General features: G+C 38.2%; 1 protein-coding gene across 1 annotated transcript in view; it reads left to right on the top strand.

Annotated features, from left to right (window-relative positions):
• Positions 1-19136, top strand: part of MKX (mohawk homeobox) — a 68570-nt gene that overhangs the window by 4644 nt on the left and 44790 nt on the right. Inside the window, exons 3-4 of the mRNA XM_055430227.2 lie at positions 5981-6134; positions 6566-6901. Coding sequence (XP_055286202.1) covers positions 5981-6134; positions 6566-6901 — 490 coding nt within the window. The remainder of the gene's footprint in view (positions 1-5980; positions 6135-6565; positions 6902-19136) is intronic.

Below are 19136 nucleotides of genomic sequence, written 5' to 3'. Positions count from 1 at the left end.
CGCTGGAATCACCATGTGACTTGCCCAGACATATTTCTGAAAACTGGAGAATGTCTTGAAATCAGAGGAAGATATTCTGGTTTGAAAATTTATCTCATTGTAGGAAATACATGGAGAGCAGAAGAAAATGAATGAATTATCTTTAATGACACATGTTGGTTCTACAGAACAAGCATGTAACTGACCTTATTATTTTTGGTTTATCTAGAAATATGTCATATTTTATGTCTATAGACAAATATGGAATATTTCCTTTATTTCTGGCTCCAGACTGTATTTTTTGTTTATTATAATACTTCTTGTCTCTGCTTCTTATAATTTATATTAAGTTGTCAGCATAGTTATTTATTCAATAACTACAAGAGTGTCATATTTTTGAAAATTTCTTTTACACTTAATATTTCCCTTTTGGTTGTGTGGTCAAACTCTCAAACTTTTCATAAGAAGTGCTTTTGCCTTATTTTGCTACTCTGAAGGGTATAAAATCTGGTCGGTCATCTCCATTAAGCCTAGAAACAAAAAGCTGAAACTTTAATGGAGAGAATGTTTTAGGATCACATAAGTTACTTTTTCCGATAAATAGAAGCTCTAAAAGGACATTAAACAAAACTACATTTTGTTCATCCCTGGAAGATGAAGCAGAGAGAGGTATTTACGCAAACTTCATCTTTTTCTACCCACTAGACTTGGCAACTTGTCTTAATTAGTTATAACTGTTTGCATTATTAATCTGCCATCTTTCTAATAAGATATAAGGATTTTTATAAAAAATTAACAGGAAGATGATTTGTGTGCGTGTTTTGACTTTACCCAACCAAAACAATTCCATTGTGCTTATTTCCTATGACTGACCTTTGTTCAAACACACCCTCTACTCTCAAAATATAAACAACTTTATTGTGGAATAACAAGTATGTGATTGGGGTTTTGTGTTCTTGTAGGATGTGGAGCTTACCCAGGCAATAACTGACTGAAGAAGTTTTTCAAAGAAGGGCAAATGGGGGCTGTACCTGGTTTCAATATTTCCCATTGCTTATGCATGTATATTTAAAAAATATTTTTTTCTGGATTATAAGAGTGAAATGATGGGTTTTTTTCAGATAACAATACAGAGTGCAATGCAAGTAGAGTTTGAGACTGTATTTAGTGATTGGATGTTAATGCTCCCTTCACTTAACTGAAGTGAAGTGAAGTGAAAATCGCTCAGTCATGTCCGACTGTTTGCGACCCCATGGCCTGTACAGTCCATGGAATTCTTCAGGCCAGAATACTGGAGTGGGTAGCCTTTCCTTTCTCCAGGGGATCTTCCCAACCCAGCAAGAGAGAATCTAGGACTCCTGCATTGCGGGTGGATTCTCTACCAGCTGAGCCACAAGGGAAGCCCAACAATACTGGAATGGGTAGCCTGTTCCTTCTCCAGCGGATCTTCCTGACCCAGGAATCGAACCAGGGTCTCCTGCATTGCAGGGAGATTCCTTATCTTATTCAGGGAAGCCATACACTTATAGTAGACATTCCAAATTCCTGTCATATAGCCATGTATCATTTGGTGAAATCTGCTATATTGCAAGATTTTGCCTCTGTGTTGACATAGCTTTTGCTTAGTATTGAATGTGTCTGCTGAGATATGTGTGCAGTTATCAACAGCAAGGCTTATGGCTACTGTTAAATTTTCAGCAAAATCTCAGATTGGTCCTGCATTCTTCTTTTTTTGGGGGGCATTGTGGGTCTCTGTTGCTATGCATGGGCTCTCCCTAGTTGCGGTGAGCAGGAGCTATTCTCTATTTGTGGTGCACAGGTTTCTGTTTACAATGGTTTCTCTTGTTTGAGAGCACAGGCTGTATGGTACTCTGGCTTCAGTAGTTGCCATGCATGGTCTTAGTTGCCTTGAGGCAAGTGGGATCTTCCTGGACCAGGGATCGAACCCACGTCCCCTGTATTGGCAGGTAGATTTCTTAACCACTGGACCACCAGGGAAGTCCTCTTCTGTGTTATTTTAAGTGTTAAACTCCATGATGTAGAAATGAGGTGTTCGATATTTCAGTAGAGTGACTGAGTGTAAGTTAATTCTGTGCGTTCAAAGGTAGACGGATACCAAAATGTCCCCTTGGGTTTACCATAATGATTGCTCTGCCAATATGAATGTAAACACTTCAGTTAGAGTAGGATGAAAATGACTTAGTTTTTCTTCCAGCTTCTAGATATTTGGTTCTCTAAGCTTTACCTGTAAAATACAGCGTTTTTTAAAGCTCTGATTAAAATGCTGTTGCAGCCCCTATCCTTGGTAAGGAGGCTTGTTGCATGTAAAATAGAATTTCAAGAGAATTTGAATGATAACCTGAAGGAATCCATAGAAAGTTAAAGGTGGCAAATTTGAACTGGTGTTTTTACCTTCAGTGAAACAGAAGGGCCTTTGCATCAATTAACTGGGAAAAAACTTGTGAAATGATACTTATGCAGATTTGTTCCCCACCTGTCATCTGCTGTTTGCATGACTTAACACAGGAAGATATTAAACACCCCCAACAATATACAGCCATTAAGGCTGTACTGTAAATTTCTGATAATAAAACATTGGCAGAGTAAATGTGTTAGTAGATTGGGTGCCAGTCAGACTTCTGAAATCAGTTTAGAAAGAACCTATTAGACACCAGCAAACCTTTATGGAAAATCTTCTGGTGTATGATTAATATACTCTGGTAAGAACTATGAATATGTAAAACATAAAAAAAATGTGATTCCTATATATGAAAAGCTAGTCAATCCCACCATGACATTTAAAGGTTCCTAGTTTTGTATGTTAGAATTGTAAGTGTATTGATTTTTTTAAATACGAAGTCCATTGCATTTTAATAAAAATATGAAGAGTTCATAAGAATTGGATTTTACACCATGTGGTACAATGTGTTGGTTGTATTAAGAGTTAAGGTCAGTTAAGATTTAAGACTAGCCTCTGAATTATATGGTGTTTAGTAGAGAAAGTAACAAAAAATTTCTGGAGTTGGATTCTTTTAAGTGTAAGTGACATGGCCTAGGGGAAGTTGCAGGCTGTCCTGTGTGTGAGAGGAGCAGAGCACCTCTCTGTGACTGCTGAAGAAGTGGTGGTCAAGAGCAGAAAATAGGTTGGTACCAACCATAAAGGAGATGAATTAATACTTGTGTAGGAGAGTGTGGACAATAATTCGCAGATTTTAATTTTCAGAGCTGGCAAGGATGTCGGGAACCATGAAATTCTGAAAAGTTGAATGATTTATCTAAACTCACACAGCCTGTTTTTGGCAAAGTCAAAAGAGGAAACTGGGTCTCTTTCTCTTACACCACGGTTGGAGGATAACAGGACATGATTGAGGATTTGAAGATGTTAAGTAATTAAATCATAACAGTGCCTCATCACTTGAATTTGATGGCGGTTGTTAAGATCCATTCACGTGGGCAGAAAGAAAGATGAGGAAGTCCAAAAAATAATGTTCTAAATGTCCCAGGTAGTGCTGACGAGGACATGGATGAACATTTTGGCCATGACTTGGAGAATAGAGAGAGGTTTGAGAAAAAATTGACCAGGCATTTCATGCCTCCACAGTGCAGGTTCACCAGTGTGTCATAATCAATCTCTTCACTGCTAGTCCTTCTGTGTGTGTAGGGGACAAAGTTTATTCATTCCCAGCACTTAACACCGTGGCATACAAGACCTTCTCAGTGTATATTTGTTGAATGAATAGCCCCAGAAGTTTTCTGTTTGTAGAGGTTGAAGGAGATGGAGAATTTGAAGTCGGGCTAAAACCATAGTAATAATAGCACAGTTTGGCAGGAAGAGTGGTTGGTGGTATCTAAGGCTTCTGAAATGCCATGGTGAGATATTGTACCACTGCTCATAAATTTGAGGACAATCATCATTGCTTAATACACAAAGGTAGGTTAACATTGAACAAATGTATATTATATATGAATTGAATATATGTTATGTATGATATGGTTTGTGTGTATATAAACTGGGATAGACTACCTTGTTTTACCCACGGGGTGGGGGGAAATGAGTTTCAGATTTTTTTTTTAAGTAGGATTCACCACAGGTTCATTCAATAATTAAGGCTTGAGTAATGTGCAAAAAAAAAAAAAGTGTATTTATAGACTAAATGTAAAAAAAAAAAGAAAGAAATTCCAGAGCAAGTACCACCACACAAACCATTAATATACTGTGGGATCATGTTATAGAAAAAATTGACAGAAAGACATAATCTTCTTCCCACATTTCATCCATGTAAAGGCAAATATTGGCCTTTCAGGTTTTTATTATCTATATATTTGGATGAGAACATGATATTTAAAAAGAAATGTCAAGTATCATTTTAGCCTCTAGAAATTGTGTCCAGCGCTTTGTGAAATTGTGTCCAGCTCTTTGCGACCCCATGGACTGTTGTCTGCCAGGCTTCTCTATCCATGGGATTTTCCAGGCAGGAATAACAGAATGGGTAACCATTCCCTTCTCAGGGGATCTTCCCGACCCAGGGATCAAACCCAGGTCTCCTGCATTGCAGGCAGATTCTTTACCATCTGAGCCACCAGGGAGGCCCTCTAGAAATCCAGCAGCACCTTAAACAAAAACAATGGGACTAACTTTGTTTTGCAGTATTCATTTATTTGCCATCACCTATTTAGAAGCACTTAATTTTTAGCTTGAAGTTGGGTGTTATTTGGCTTTTTCTCTCTCTACTTGTCTGATTGCTCTATCTCTGCTTTGCCAGCTGCTACCTCCTTAATTGCTAGAGGTTTCCAGGGTTTGTTCCTTGACTCTCTTTTCATTCTACCTACTGTCACAACCTCAGCTCTCACTTCTGTGCATTTGACCCAAATCTGATCTTCCTTGCCCCTGAATCTCAGATTGCCTTTTTATTTTCTCACTGCACATTTCACCTGTATGCTCTTCTGGTACCTCAAACTAAACGTTCCCAGACCAAACCCATCATTTCACCCTCAAACAATTCTTTCTTCCTCAGAATGGCACTGTCTTCTCTTCTTACATAAGTTTGATAACTCAAGGGCATCTCTAATTCTTCCCTCTTATTTACCTCCCATAATGTCTCTGTAATATGATTTCTATTGTTCCAAGTCTGTACTGGAAACACACTTCCCCTCCATTATCCCTGACATATTCCTTCAAAGTCTAGCTTCACGAACTCTTGAGTCACATGAAAGTAACCCCTCCTTCTGTTTCACAGCTGTAACATTTTATTTTAATGCATCTTAAGCCATTTATCACTTTCTTTCCTATATTAGAATTATTTTTTTGAATTATAGTTGATTTACAATGTATTAATTACTGCTGTACACCAAAGTGATTCCGTTATAGACATATATATGTATGTATTCTGTTTATATGTTATAGACATATATGTATTCCATTATAGACATGTATATATGTATTCTTTGATTCTGTTTTTATTTCATTGTTTGGTTCACTTGTGTCATTTTTTGGGTTCCACATGTAAGTGATATTATATGGTATTTGTCTTTTTCTGACTTACTTCACTTAGTTTGATTATCTCTGGGTCCATCCATGTGGTTGCAAATGGCATTTTTCTTTTTTATTGCTGAGTAATATTCCATTGTGTGTATGTACCATATCTTCCTTATCCATTTCTCTGTTGATGGACATTTAAGTTGCTTCCATGTCTTGGCAATGGTGAATAGATTTTAGAGTTATTTGTGTATTCTCCTACCTCTCTTACTAGCCTCAAAATTTTAGGGCAAAGTCCTTTAATATTTTTTTATTCCCAGGATATAGCTAGTGCTCAGTCTGTACAGTAAGGGCTCAGCACATTTGCTGAATGAATGAATGAACAGATATGAATTCCAGCACTGTTATGTCTGAGAATATGTAATGATCAGAGATTATGCGAGAGGCTTAAGTCCTTTCTGGGAAAGTAACTGTATGATGGATAATTTTTTATGTTGTGTTAACTGAGAAATAAAACCTTTTTAGGTGTCAAATTGGTTTGCTAATGCAAGACGTCGGCTTAAGAATACTGTTCGACAGCCAGATTTAAGCTGGGCCTTAAGAATAAAGTTATACAACAAGTATGTTCAAGGGAATGCTGAGCGGCTCAGTGTGAGCAGTGATGACTCCTGTTCTGAAGGTTTGTTAATATTTTATCTTGCTTTCTTTACTCTGCCTCTGTAAGGAGACATTCACCTCAATTCCTATTTCTAAGGTCGATCCCACAAAACATAATGCTGTCATAATGGTTCTTTCTTATTGCACAAGGTAACTTGACTTTTATAATACTATAAATGACCAACTAGATTATGGCTGTTTCCTCTTGTTCTTAGATTTATCATGTGTCAGAATAACATTTTCTGTGAAGTTTATTAACATTAAAATACCAAAGGGAGAAATTACTTAGATTCCTGCTTTTCTTTGCCTAAAAATTAATCTTAAATATCAAAGATAACTTTACACACTTTAAATATTCTTCCTGTATGTATATTTTAAATCATTAAATATAACAATTGGGTGTCTGGGGAAAAGTACATGTTAAGAACTACCTAGTGGTATTTTCCTTCTTAGATGGAGAAAACCCTCCACGAAACCACATGAATGATGGGGGCTATAATAATCCAGTTCACCATCCTGTGATTAAAAGTGAGAGCTCAGTCATAAAGGCTGGAGTACGGCCAGAGTCACGAGCCAGTGAGGACTACGTATCGCCCCCCAAATACAAGAGCAGCTTGTTGAATCGTTACCTTAACGACTCTTTGAGACACGTCATGGTCACAAATGCGGCCATGATGGGAAAGACAAGGCAAAGAAACCATTCGGGATCTTTTAGTTCCAATGAGTTTGAGGAGGAATTGGTATCTCCCTCGTCATCAGAAACGGAAGGCAACTTTGTCTATCGCACAGGTAAGTCTGTGCTTTTCGTGATAACCTTGTTTAAACAGAATGAAGTCTGCCACAGAGGGCTTTCTTTCTACAGGTGTCAAGACATAATTTTTATAGCCTGTGCATCAGATTTGCATATATGGCCCATAATTCAATTTGAAAGCGTTCATTTTGTTCTTCATTAGCAGATATGCTTGTTAGCAGATGATGGTCTACTGGAAAGTTTTCATCCTCAGTGAAGATCTTCAATCTTAGCAATAAACATACTTAGAGGAGATAAATGTTGGCTTTAAGAATAAATTATAATGGAAGAATGTCCCAGATCATAACTAGCCATGCAAATATTTTGTATTCCATCTTTTCTCTTAAATTCTTTGATTGCTTATATTGATGGAAAATGAATATAAACTAGCATGGGTGGCGAGATGTTTGTGAAGGAAAAGTGGCTTAAATTGCTTTGGAAATCTTACTTTTATTTATGAAAAGCACATGTAGGGCTGATAAATAGCTTTGAAATCTTTACTTTTAGTTCAGAAAAAAAATGAATCAATTTCTATCTATCCTCAGCTTTCAGGTGGAGTGTTAAGCTTGGTCAAAATTTTCTATCTTGACTTCAGTTTCCCCAGAGCTTTGCATGTAAAGAGTGTTTGAGCAAGTTTGCTTCAGGACAAAGGATTGTGTGTGTCCTACATCTGGTACAGGTAGAGTCCATGTCCTGAAAATGCCAGGCAGTGAGATTTAGAAATGTTACCCCGTGAATTAACTTCAGGAAGCGTGGAATCCAGCCATATTATGTCGCAGATAATAAAGCCCAGACGAAGAACAGACAGCTAGTGACTCTTCTATAGATCAACAGTGCAGCTCAGCCTGCACCAGAGTTCCGAGGAATGTAGTTACTGCTAGACTGCTGTTTTGTTATTATTACACATGTTGTCACCAGTCACTAATTGAATATTTGTGATATACTAGGTTCGATGTTGAATACTATGCATGTGCTGCTACCCTGAGTCCTTATACTATCAAGAAGCTTGATATTTAAACAACAGAGACATTTAACTTTAAAGACATTTAAAGTTGGTCAGCTGAATATATCCTTAAGGTTATTTCATCATAAATCTGATTTTCAAGTGTCTACAAATATGTACAAGATACACTATCTATGAGGATTCAGAAGATGTCACAATACATTGTTAGTGACTTAATCTCATTTTCTGTTTGTATCTCCAACTCCAACAATGAAAACATCTCCAGACACTCAGAAATACATAGGCTTATAAGTAATAATTGTGTCTAGAAAGAAGTAAAACATACAATAAAAGATAATTTAGCCAAAACCAAAAATGTTCAAACTATCTGTTAATACCTAACTGATGTGGCCAGACCAGAACTTGTAATTCAGAATGTTTATTTTCAGATAAAGGAAAAAAAAAATCAAGTCATTTAAGTACAGATAATTGAAAAAGGAATAAACAGAAAACAAAAAATGGTAAAGTAAAGACTGAAAAACAGACAAATAAATCAGGAGTTGGCTCCTTGACGTCAGTAGTAAAATAAGCAAAAATTAATTCAAATTAAAGTTGGAAGTGAGAAAGAGGATATAGTAATCAACATATTTTTGATTAAAATAATATTTAAAAAATTATTATAAAGTACTATACACCATCATTTGACAATACACCGTATGCAAATGTATGGATAAAGTGAATTGCTATTATCCACATGAATTGTTAATTGATAATAAGAAAAGTTATAAATGACTGCTAATACAGGAAAAATTAAGGTTTTTAGTAAACTCAGTTCCCAAATGCTTGATAAAGCCATTGGATTTCTTTTTCAAACTTTAAAGAAATAATTCCTATGCTTTATATATGTTTCTGGAACATATAAAAACTTGGGAAGTATCTCAATTTTTTAAAATGTGAGTGTTTTCCTGACCTCAAACCAGATTAAGACAGCATAAAGTCAAAATTTTTATCGTGGTACTGATCCTGACTATGAAACAACATGGGAAATATTGATAATCATCTAATTTTAAGTGGAAAATTTTTAATTGAGGATGCCCTGAATATGACAAGTGTGTATGGACAAGACAAGAAAGATAAAAACAATAAAAATTACAGTTGAATGAGGTGGGGTAATTGAGATCTGTTCTTTAAAAATTTTTTTTTCTATTTCTCATAAATTTATGTTGCCCAGTAAAAACAAGGTCATGTGCCTGTGAAGTTTCCCCAGCGTGTGTGGGTCTTCTGAAAATGCAAGCTCTCTTCAAAGGTGACAAAATATAAAATCAGAGAGGGACTAACATCCTGTACAGTCAATGCTTTTCAAAGTGAAATAGCCTGGCCATTTATTTTTATTAAAGCATTCCAGATGCACTTGGTTCGGGTTATGGACTATTCATTTGCCAAATTCTATTTTTAAATAAAAACCTATCTTTTAGTTATGCAAGCAATGAGATCACAGCCTAGACACGTAAGCTCTGGTTTCTCGTGCATGTGTATAAGCTTTAAAAGAACAGAATAAAATTGTAGTTTGTGGACGGAAAATGAAGCAAGAGTGGTTGGTCTAAGACTGGTCTACTAAATTTCAGACCAAAACACCAAATGACTGTGTTCTGTGAAAACTGACAATGTTGCTGCAGTTGTAGCTGGGTTAGCAGTCATGCATGAGTAGTAGAACAGGGAATTTCAATAAACACTTTCTGAGAAACTGCTTTGGTTTTCCCTGGCACACAGGCTTTTCTGAATTTCTTCAGTTCTTTCTGATTATATCTTTTTTCCTCACCTAAACAGCAAACTTCTAAGACTGCTATTAAACACCCTTTCTCCCACCCTAGTTCTATAGGAGTAGATGACCTATTCAGAAGAGATCACCTTTAAATACAATTTATTGGTTTATCTGTGCTTAGAAATTGTATCCATTTCTTCCACCCATTTTTGTAAGACAGCTGCAATCTCATGATGCATTTCATTAAATATACGGAGGTAAAAAGCCAAGTGAAAGAAAGAGTTGGTTTTTGGAAGGGTAATCACTGAATTTTATTTCCCTTGTTAAATTCTAGGAGGGAGAAGTCTGGGAGATCATAAAGCAGTAATCCTAATTGAAGATATTACTAGACACCATCCAAATAGATACAAACTTTTTTTTTTAATTTTATGTAGATATTAAATATTTTTCTGTAATCTGCAATCTCCCACATCATGTAGGAAGAAAAGATATTTTTAAATTTAAAGGGCATAGCAGGCTATTAATAAGTATTCTGATGGCTTCCCTGGTGGCTCTGCTGGTAAAGAACCTGCCTGCCAGTGCAGAAGACAAAAGACATGCGGGTTCGATCCCTGGGTTGGAAACGACCCCTGGAGAAAGAAGTGGCAACCCACTCCAGTATTCTTGCCTGGAAAATTCTGTGGACAGAGGAACCTGGTGGGCTATACAGTTCATGGGGTCGCAAAGAGTCAGACATGACTGAGTGCTCTCTCTCTCTCACACACACACACAAGTATTCTGACAGCAGCAATCATAAGAATTGATCAGAATTATTAAGGTTATTCCTTCTAAATAGAATTAAGTAATATGTAAGAAAATAAGTCACTCGGTCTCATCTGTTCAATGAATTCATCTAAATTAAAATTACAGTCCTCTTCATCATGTTAAGTGTTAGTCGTTCAGTCGTGTCCAATTCTTTGTAGCCCCATGGACTGTAACCAGGCTTCTCTGTCCATGGAATTCTCCAGGCAAGGATACTGGAGTGGGTTGCCATTCCAATGGTAATTTTCAGATATTGGATGGAGTAACTTCCCATTGTAAACTGCCCTCCAGGTCTCTAGTCCTTGGATGGGTCTGCTCTCCGAGACATCAGGATAAGGGCTGTAGCTTCATGCCCACCTCCATTCCTCTTGACTCAGTAGTTGAGCTTCTCCAAATGGGACTATCTGTGAACATCTGTAGCTTCTTCCAGAGGGTGTCCTCCATAGAGCCTTTCCTAACTTGGATTCGAGTTTAATTTACCCTCCAAACCAAGCCTGTTAAATCTCCTTCTTCAGTGAAGAAGAGAGGAGTCACTTCTAAGAAGTCTATTTGATAAGGGGAAGGACAGGCAAGTCTTGAAATAAAATGTGTGAACCTCCCTGCTATGTTGCTGGCATGCAGACAAGTTCCTATCCTGCTGTTTCTTTTCGCAGCTCACAAGTGATCAGCTTATAAATGGCTAGTACATGCTAATAGTTACCCTCTGAGCCCCACTGCCTCCCCAGTATATAATTCATAAATTTACTCTGCTTCCTAAAGCCTGAATGTTTTCACTTCGTCTTATTAAACTGCCTGAAATCCCTCTTAATTATACACATCTGGATAGCAAAAACATACTGGTGGATAGAACTCTTTTCTATATTAGTGTGAATTAACCAGATTAGCTTTCCCTCAATTTGATGAAGGTGAATATCCCTGAAGCAATGGAGATTTTGATGGAAAGAAGAAAGAAATCATTTATTCCGTAAACCAGACTCTTTGGGAAATGTCCATTTGAATGGCCTGCAAAATGAGGGAACTAGGGATTTTGGTTACTGGGGAAAGACAAACGAAGCAGCAGAAAGTAAATCTGGGAGGACACAAGGCTAAATGCCATTTCCAAATTTTGTTCTTGGCTAACGATGGCCCCAGGAGGTGGGGAGTGGGTGTGGTGGTGGAGATGTTCTTTTTTCGCTCTCTTCTGCACACTCGTGTACTTTAGAAATTAAGCTGGTATTTTCTGTAGTAAAACATAGGGATGCTCATGAGTTGAATAAACCATTGGATTAACCTGGGATTTAACTGTAATCTATATAGCATAGTTTCTTTGGAGAAATGGCAGTCTCTGTTCTCAACCACTGACTTCACAGTGCACTTCTGGGACACGGTACGAGGTGTCCTTCAGGCATTCACATCACATATCAAAAACACTCCAGGCTCACGAGAGCCCTGGGTTTTATGCTGGGCTGCTTGTCGAAAAAAATCATAGCTTAAATGAAGCAGAGGGAAAGATTTAAAGAACTGCCTTGCCACATCTTTTTGAACACTGAATGACGACTCTTGATTTGTTTCATCAATTTCAGGTGTTTGGGGGGGTAGCTTAAAGAAAGCCTCATGGTAGCTGAGAGAAGGCGTTACTCTTACGGATGGTGTGGGTTTCTGTGTCCATGCTAGTTTCTCTCTGGAATTTTGTTGACCAGTAAGTCGACTTTGGATACTTTCATCTTCTTTTATTTCCCTTTTTATGCTTGTCACTTCCTTGTTTTTAGTGAAAGATTAAGCTCAGCCCTGTTGGATGATTCCAGACATTCTTTTCCTGGCATGCAAATGACTGTTGATGTGCTCCAGCAGAGAATAATAAAACCCTCTGTCACCAGCCCAGTTAGTGACATTTAAAGGATACTTAAAGGTTATCCAATTTTTTTTTTTTTCTGTCTTGTGTCTTTTACTACAATAATACCTCACCTATCAGATACCATCTGGAAATGAGGTTTTCCACCGAAGTGAAATTTCCAGATAGAAATTTCAGGACTGATTTTTAAAAAGATAGAATTTTCTGTTCCTCTGGACATACAGGATGAAACACAGCCTGTGGGTTGTGTCTCAGCATCCCCACGTCTTCCCTAAACTCCTCCTCCTGTTGCTTTTTATATGCTTCCAGACTAAACTTGCTCCTGACACCTTTGAATAAAGAACACTGTCTTTCTGATAACCTTTTTAAAAAGGGGTCTTTCCTAATTACTTATTCCAGAGCAGTAACCTTTGAAATGAGACTTATAGAAATTCTGACCTTTGGGGAGGCTTGGGATAGAATTATAAAAATTTAGCCACTCCAGTACTCTTGCCTAGAAAATCCCTTGGATGGAGGAGCCTGGTAGGCTGCAGTCTGTGGGGTCGCTAAGGGTCAGACACGACTGAGCGACTTCACTTTCACTTTTCACTTTCCACTTTCACACATTGGAGAAGGAAATGGCAACCCACTCCAGTGTTCTTGCCTGGAGAATCCCAGGGACAGGGGAACCTGGTGGGCTTCCGTCTATGGGGTCACACAGAGTCGGACACGACTGAAGTGACTTAGCAGCAGCAGCAAGCATGATATTATGAACACTGTAGATATTTAAATATTTATCAGTGATGATAATGGCAAAACACATTCACTTGGATTATTTCTGAAGTAGCACATTAACTTGACTTTTGAAAGTAAATTTTCTTCTTGAAAAATTTAAATGAAGCTGCTTAAATGTTCCACGTAATATTAAAAGGCTGAGAGATTCATGGCAGACAAAAATAAGAAAAGAGAACAAGCTTTGGCATAAGCAGTTAGGCATAAGCTCCTTCAGGGGTTAGTTTTTCATTCACTTTTCTTTGTTTGTTATTTGGTATTGTCGACTAAAAAAATACATAGTCACAACCTGAATGTAGAGAGTTGTTTTATTTGATGGGAATGTTTAGGACTGGAGCCCATTTCAGTAGCTCTGAGAAAACTGCACCAAGGAGGCAGGAGGGGACGTCAGAATACAAGTTTGCAACAAAGGGAACAGGCCATCTGAACATCAAAAATCAGGTATCAAGTTACGGATAGCCTTCTATGTATGCGAAGATGCAAGCCTCTGGGCTCACTGAATTCATTCCTTTCATATATGCACCTCATGTATCTGGATCAATCCTGTTTCCTTGTTCACCTTGCTTCTTGCATTTCCCCAGCCCCTCAGCAATCACCGTGGTGGGTGGCAGCATCTGCTGAATCGCAGTTTTGGGAGCTCTCATTCACATTTGAAGGCCAGAAATTAATGATGTCTGTGACATTTCTCATTTATTGATATGACAGGAGATATTTTCATTTCACAGTATCATGTGAGAGCCTGAAAAAGTCTATATGCAGATGTTAAGACTTAGCAACCCCGTTCAACAACCTGGTTTACAAACAAAAATACATGGCAGCTTCATTTAGAAAATGTACACCTTTTTTAGGGCTGTGTTGGATCCTGACTATTTTTTTTGTCCTTTTATATTGTTTTCTGCAAGTGGAGCCTTAGAATGATGGCAGCATTGTTTTCAAATTTGTATGACTGTAGAGAGACGGCTTCCTGGAGTGCAGCTGTATGGGCTCTCTCCTTATGTGCTGATACTCACCGATTTGTGTGTATTAAAAGCCCTCGAACGCCCTGAAATAGTATTTTATTCCTTTTTATTGTTCCCCTAGCACTTAATACAGTGTGTCTCACGTATTTGCTCCAGAACTCTTTTCTTAAGTGAATGAGTTAGTGTTTTCATGATTTCGTCTGTCTGCCTCTTAAATCACCAAAGACATTGTAATGTACATATGTACATGTCGATCTGTGTCTGTGAACAGGACCAGGGAAAGAAAATGGTCCCAAATACGTTTAAATGGGTTTAAAAAAAAAAAAAGGCAAATGCAGAGAAAGTTAAAACTGATAGAAAAAACTAAACAGAATGAAACTTAGAACTACGAGATGTTTAAGAGAGTTGAAATAAAAACTTAGAAAGTATAAAATGAAACAAAACCAATTTTCAAGTTAAAAGAGTGACTTTCAGGAAAATATAAGGATGATAAATGGAAAAGTTTAGCAGTTTAAAAAAATCCGCTGAAGAATAAAAAAGTGTAGCAGACAGGCAAATAGAAAAGGAACTTTTATGGATTTGACTTCATTAAGTAATGATATCTATTGTCTACTTATCTAGGTCATCACGTTGTGGGTGAGATTTAAGAAACACAGTGCAGGTTTAGATCCAGTGATTTAAACTCTTCTGTCCCATTCACTGTCAGGGTTGACATGACTTCTTTGGCTTTTTAAGAATGACTGTTTTTAATCCTACGGTGGAATTGGAGAAAGTCTATGCAGAAATTTTACCTTTTCTCCATCCTCCACATGCAAGAATATAGATCGCACACATTTTTACCTATTTTCCTGTTAAAAACAAGTTTATCAACGTTACCTTTTGATTCTGTGGGGGTATCCCATGTACTTTGGCAGGACTGTCTCCTGGCATTCCATCTAGGGTAATTGATTTTCTGACACTGTGCGTTTCAGACTTGCTGCAGGGGTCAGTCACACCTGGTGTAGTTTCATAGAAGTGCTGGTTCATGTCACTGCATTTAAGATTGTGTCAGTGTTTCCATTAAGAGACTCTTTTCATTCCCTAGGGCTTCTAAATAAGTCATAAAAAGTCAAGCCAAACTCAAAGCTGGCATAAAAGGACCTTTTTCCCCCTTCTTCTGTGTATAAGGAATATAAGTGCCTAACTCCTGCTAATTCTAAATTTAGTCAGGTTTGTAAACTCTTTACACACTGACAAGACCAAATAAGATCCGTTGACACCTCTCCAGCCTGGGACTGAGAAGGATGTCAAAAAGTTTTTACTGTCTGTGAAAATAACAAGACATTCTGTTTAATGAACATGGAAGTGGTTTCTTTTTTTTTTTCTTTCTTTCTTTTTTGGTGAGTCACAGTTAGTTTTTCCCTTCTGCCTCCCGACTTTGTTTCTAAAATTAAACAGGTATTTTTCTATGTCAAAATTTGTCTTGTTGATGTAACAGAATTTTTACTCAGAATAAATACGTGTTTTCTTCTAGCCCAGAATTGGGGTACTTTTAAATTTTGTTCTTGTTTTCTATTAGACATTATAGCATCTATAATTGTGGTTTTTGAAGAAGAAAAGTAATAATAATTTTGTTCACTTTGTTCAATTTTTTTCACATTTGAATTGTTCATGGTTTTCAGTTTAAATGAAGGATGGCAGCTGTGTAATGAACCTTTCCTTTTTTCGTTACCCAATTTGTCTTATTTTTGTCTTACTAAAGAGGAAAATGGTCAAGGATTTTTATAAATTCAGCAGTGAACTTTAAAGGGTCTTCCAGTTTAATCCCTTAATTTGCAGATTAGGACATTGCTTTGGGTTCTACGTTGAGCACTGAAATGGTTGAGGTTTTGTATGCAGGTGGTTGTGTTGCTTGGAAACATGATCCTGATCATTGGTGCCCTAAGTCTATGGCTTTTGGCAATTTCAATTAATTGAATTTTATTTTTAAAATCGTGTTGTTCGTGTTGAACTTTTCAGAATTTAGGATAGACGGTTGTGCATTTTTAAAAAACTCATCTTTTTTGGTAGCTTAGGTCTCTTATTGCTACCTTCCTTTCCCTGATTCTTTTTTTTAAATTTATTTATTTACTTTTGGCTATATTGGGTCTTTGTTACTGTGAGGGCTTTCTCGAATTGTGGCAAGAGGGGGCTGTTCTTCGTTGCAGTGCACAGGCTTTTCATTGCAGTGGGTTTTCTTCTGAAGCACAGGCTCTAGGCACACGGGCTTCAAGCAGAAACTTGTCTGTTTTAATGGCTGCACTTGAAAGGTCTTCACACATGTTGGTAGATGGTAGACTGTAACAGACATCTGGTACCTAGGGTTTATGCTATGTTGCTCTGAGAAGATAAATGGTTTGTAGAAGATCTCTAGTGGTCCCTGCTGTGGGGCAGAAGTCTCTTGGTGTGTATGTGTGTGTGTCTGTGTGTAGCAGTTGTAGTAGAGAATTAAACACAGTTCGGAAAACAAAGAGGCTTTTGAAAATGACCAGTGGTATCCCTCCCTCTGCCATGGGTCTACCCTGAAGACCTCGCCTCATTATCTGAGAGTGGTCTGAAAAACATGGGAGTGATACCAACAGTCCAATTGGAGAGTGGTTTGGGGAAGTTAGATTGGACTCAGCTTAGCAGCGACATCACTCATTGGCTTCTCACAATGTTGAGTCTTTTTTCCCTCAGGCCAGTAGGACGCTGAAGTGCAAAGATAACACTAAGGTGCTTCGGGGCCAGGTTCACCTGCAGCTTTCCCTCAGATCAGACCCTCCTCTATGTGAGTGTGGGAAAAGCTGAATTGCCCAGGCCCCAGGTTTGGGCAGCACCTTGCTGTGTGGCTGGATGGCACTGTGCGTTTGTGTGGCGTCTTCCACAACCCCTGGGCTGTAATGGGGTTAGAGCAGCCTCTTGCCCACTGACTCAGTGCTTGGATAGAGGGACCACGATAAACAGTCTTTTCTTTGACAGAAAGACTGTGTTCCTTTTTGGGCAGCATTATATAAAGTAGGTCTGCCTTTGATTGAGCTTCATTTAAATGAAGAGAATAACATATTTTAAAACAGTGATGTTGAGAGGACTCATTTGGTGAGATAAAATTAAAATGGAAAAACCATGCAGATGAAAAGGAAACCTTTTTAAAGTGCTGAAAGTTGGAGACAACCATTCATAAAGTGGAATTTCCAAGAAACAGTTGCTCTCAAGCTTCCACACCATCGCCCCTGCATTTGAAATTGAGAACTGATGGTCCCTTGCTTGAGCCAGATGCAGGTTACGGTGGACAGAGCTCTCAGCACGGCAGAGACACTGCAAGTAAGAAGACCCTGTTCTGCCAAGACTGTCATTATGACACTAAAATGTACCCTTTTGCTGAGGCCAAAATTCAGAGTCGCTGCTTCCAGTTTCTGCACTGATTTAGACAGCAGATGCGTAAAAGGCAGAGTGGTATTCGGGATCATTTGTCACATGGCTTTGGGGCAAGAGGGTGGCTGTCTGGCAAGAACAAGAATTCCTTAGATGTTATTGGGTCTTACATTTCTAAACGTAAACTCCCAACCAGAAGTTGCTTGGTGCCAAGTGCCTTTGCTGTGATGTCTTCGCCCAGCACAGAGCTAAATGGCTGATTGAGAACCACAGCCTTCCCTGGTTTGCAGCCGAGGCCGAATGTTATCATTGTTTTGCATCTTCCTTAATCATCTTGGTTGCATTTCGTCTCGCTGTATTTTTTCTTCCTCTTCTCCTCTCTGGGACTGCTAAATCTCTCCAGCTGGATCAAGGAGTTTTTTCACAACTTTGTCAGTAGTGCAATTGGTTTTGTTGTGGTTTTTACTGTGTCTCCTGGGTTCCTTTACTTTAGACCTTTTCAGAAATTATGGCACCAATTCAGATTTACTCATGACCCGTGGGACCTCCGGTTTATCTAACCTGAGTACTTTTTTCTTCCAGGAGTTTTTTTTTTTTTTTTAATTTATATTTTTTTCTTAAAGCGTGCTTTAAAAAGTATAAATGTAAATCATCTGGAATAGTCATTCTCAACTATCTTGAAAAGTGTTTGAGTTCTATTTCATGGTTACTATGATTGAAGCAGTAAAACTTGTAGTTTATAGTTAGAGTAACTTTTCTCTCATTAGGAAAATATAAAAAAAGCTCAACTTTATGATTTCATGACATATTACCAACCCCCAAATACCATTCCTAATCCCCACCCCCCTACACACACTCGGTGAAATGCTAATAGGAAACTCAGAGAAGAAGCGGAAAGGTAAATGATCTGTGTTTGACCTCACTCTCTCTGGTGCTTTAATTAAAATGATAGTATAAAGCTCTGGGTCGACGCCCAGTGGAAGCATGACCAGTTCAATGTATATTTTACTATAGTTAAATATCTGCTGTTTCATCTGTGGTTTGGAAAATGACTTTACTATGTCCCAGATTTCTCTCCAGCCTCCCTTCTTACCCGACCTGAAATCACTCACTTGTAGATTTAGCCACAGGAAGTTATGGCATCACCTTAGACATCAGGCTCTCCATATTCACCCAGAACTGCTAGTAATTGATAATATGCTCCAAGGGCCTTGGTTCCTTTAGCCGTAAAATGAGGGCTTGTGACAAGATAATCCATAAGTACCTTTTTGCTTTTGTTTAGTCTCTCAGTCGTGTCTGCCTCTTTGCAGCTCCATGGGTGGTAGCCTGCCAGGCTCCTCTGTCCATGGGATTTCCCAGGCAAGAATATTGGAGTGGGTTGCCATTTCCTTCACCAGGGAATTACCTTATTACCCTTGATCATCTGAGATCCTGTGACATTTTTAGGGAGAGAAGGAGCCCACAGTTTACTGAAAGTCATAGTTAAATACAGATCGTATTATCTCTGTTAGAAACAGAACCTAGGCTCTGAACAACAGGGGGAACATCTCCCAGGAGTATGAGGGAGCCCAGCAGAGGTTGGCACATTGATGGCAAGTAGACCATCTGCCCGGGTGCTAGGCCGGGAGGTGGCGAGGGACCCCTGTTAAATCTGCAGGGGTTCTATCTGTGTCGTTTTAGGAAGACTCTCCTAATTTTATAAAAGTTTGCCTCCACAGTTACTTCTACTGCTTGTATTATTTTATTTGTACATTTATATGCTCATAATCAGGCTTCCCTGGGGACTCAGTTGGTA

This window comes from Moschus berezovskii, chromosome 15 (assembly GCF_049115385.1).
Source record: "Moschus berezovskii isolate FMDL1 chromosome 15, NW_MosBer_1.0, whole genome shotgun sequence".
In the NCBI taxonomy this organism is placed as follows: domain Eukaryota; kingdom Metazoa; phylum Chordata; class Mammalia; order Artiodactyla; family Moschidae; genus Moschus; species Moschus berezovskii.
Note: the sequence above shows the minus strand (reverse complement) of the source record. Positions and strands in the feature narration are given on the sequence as shown.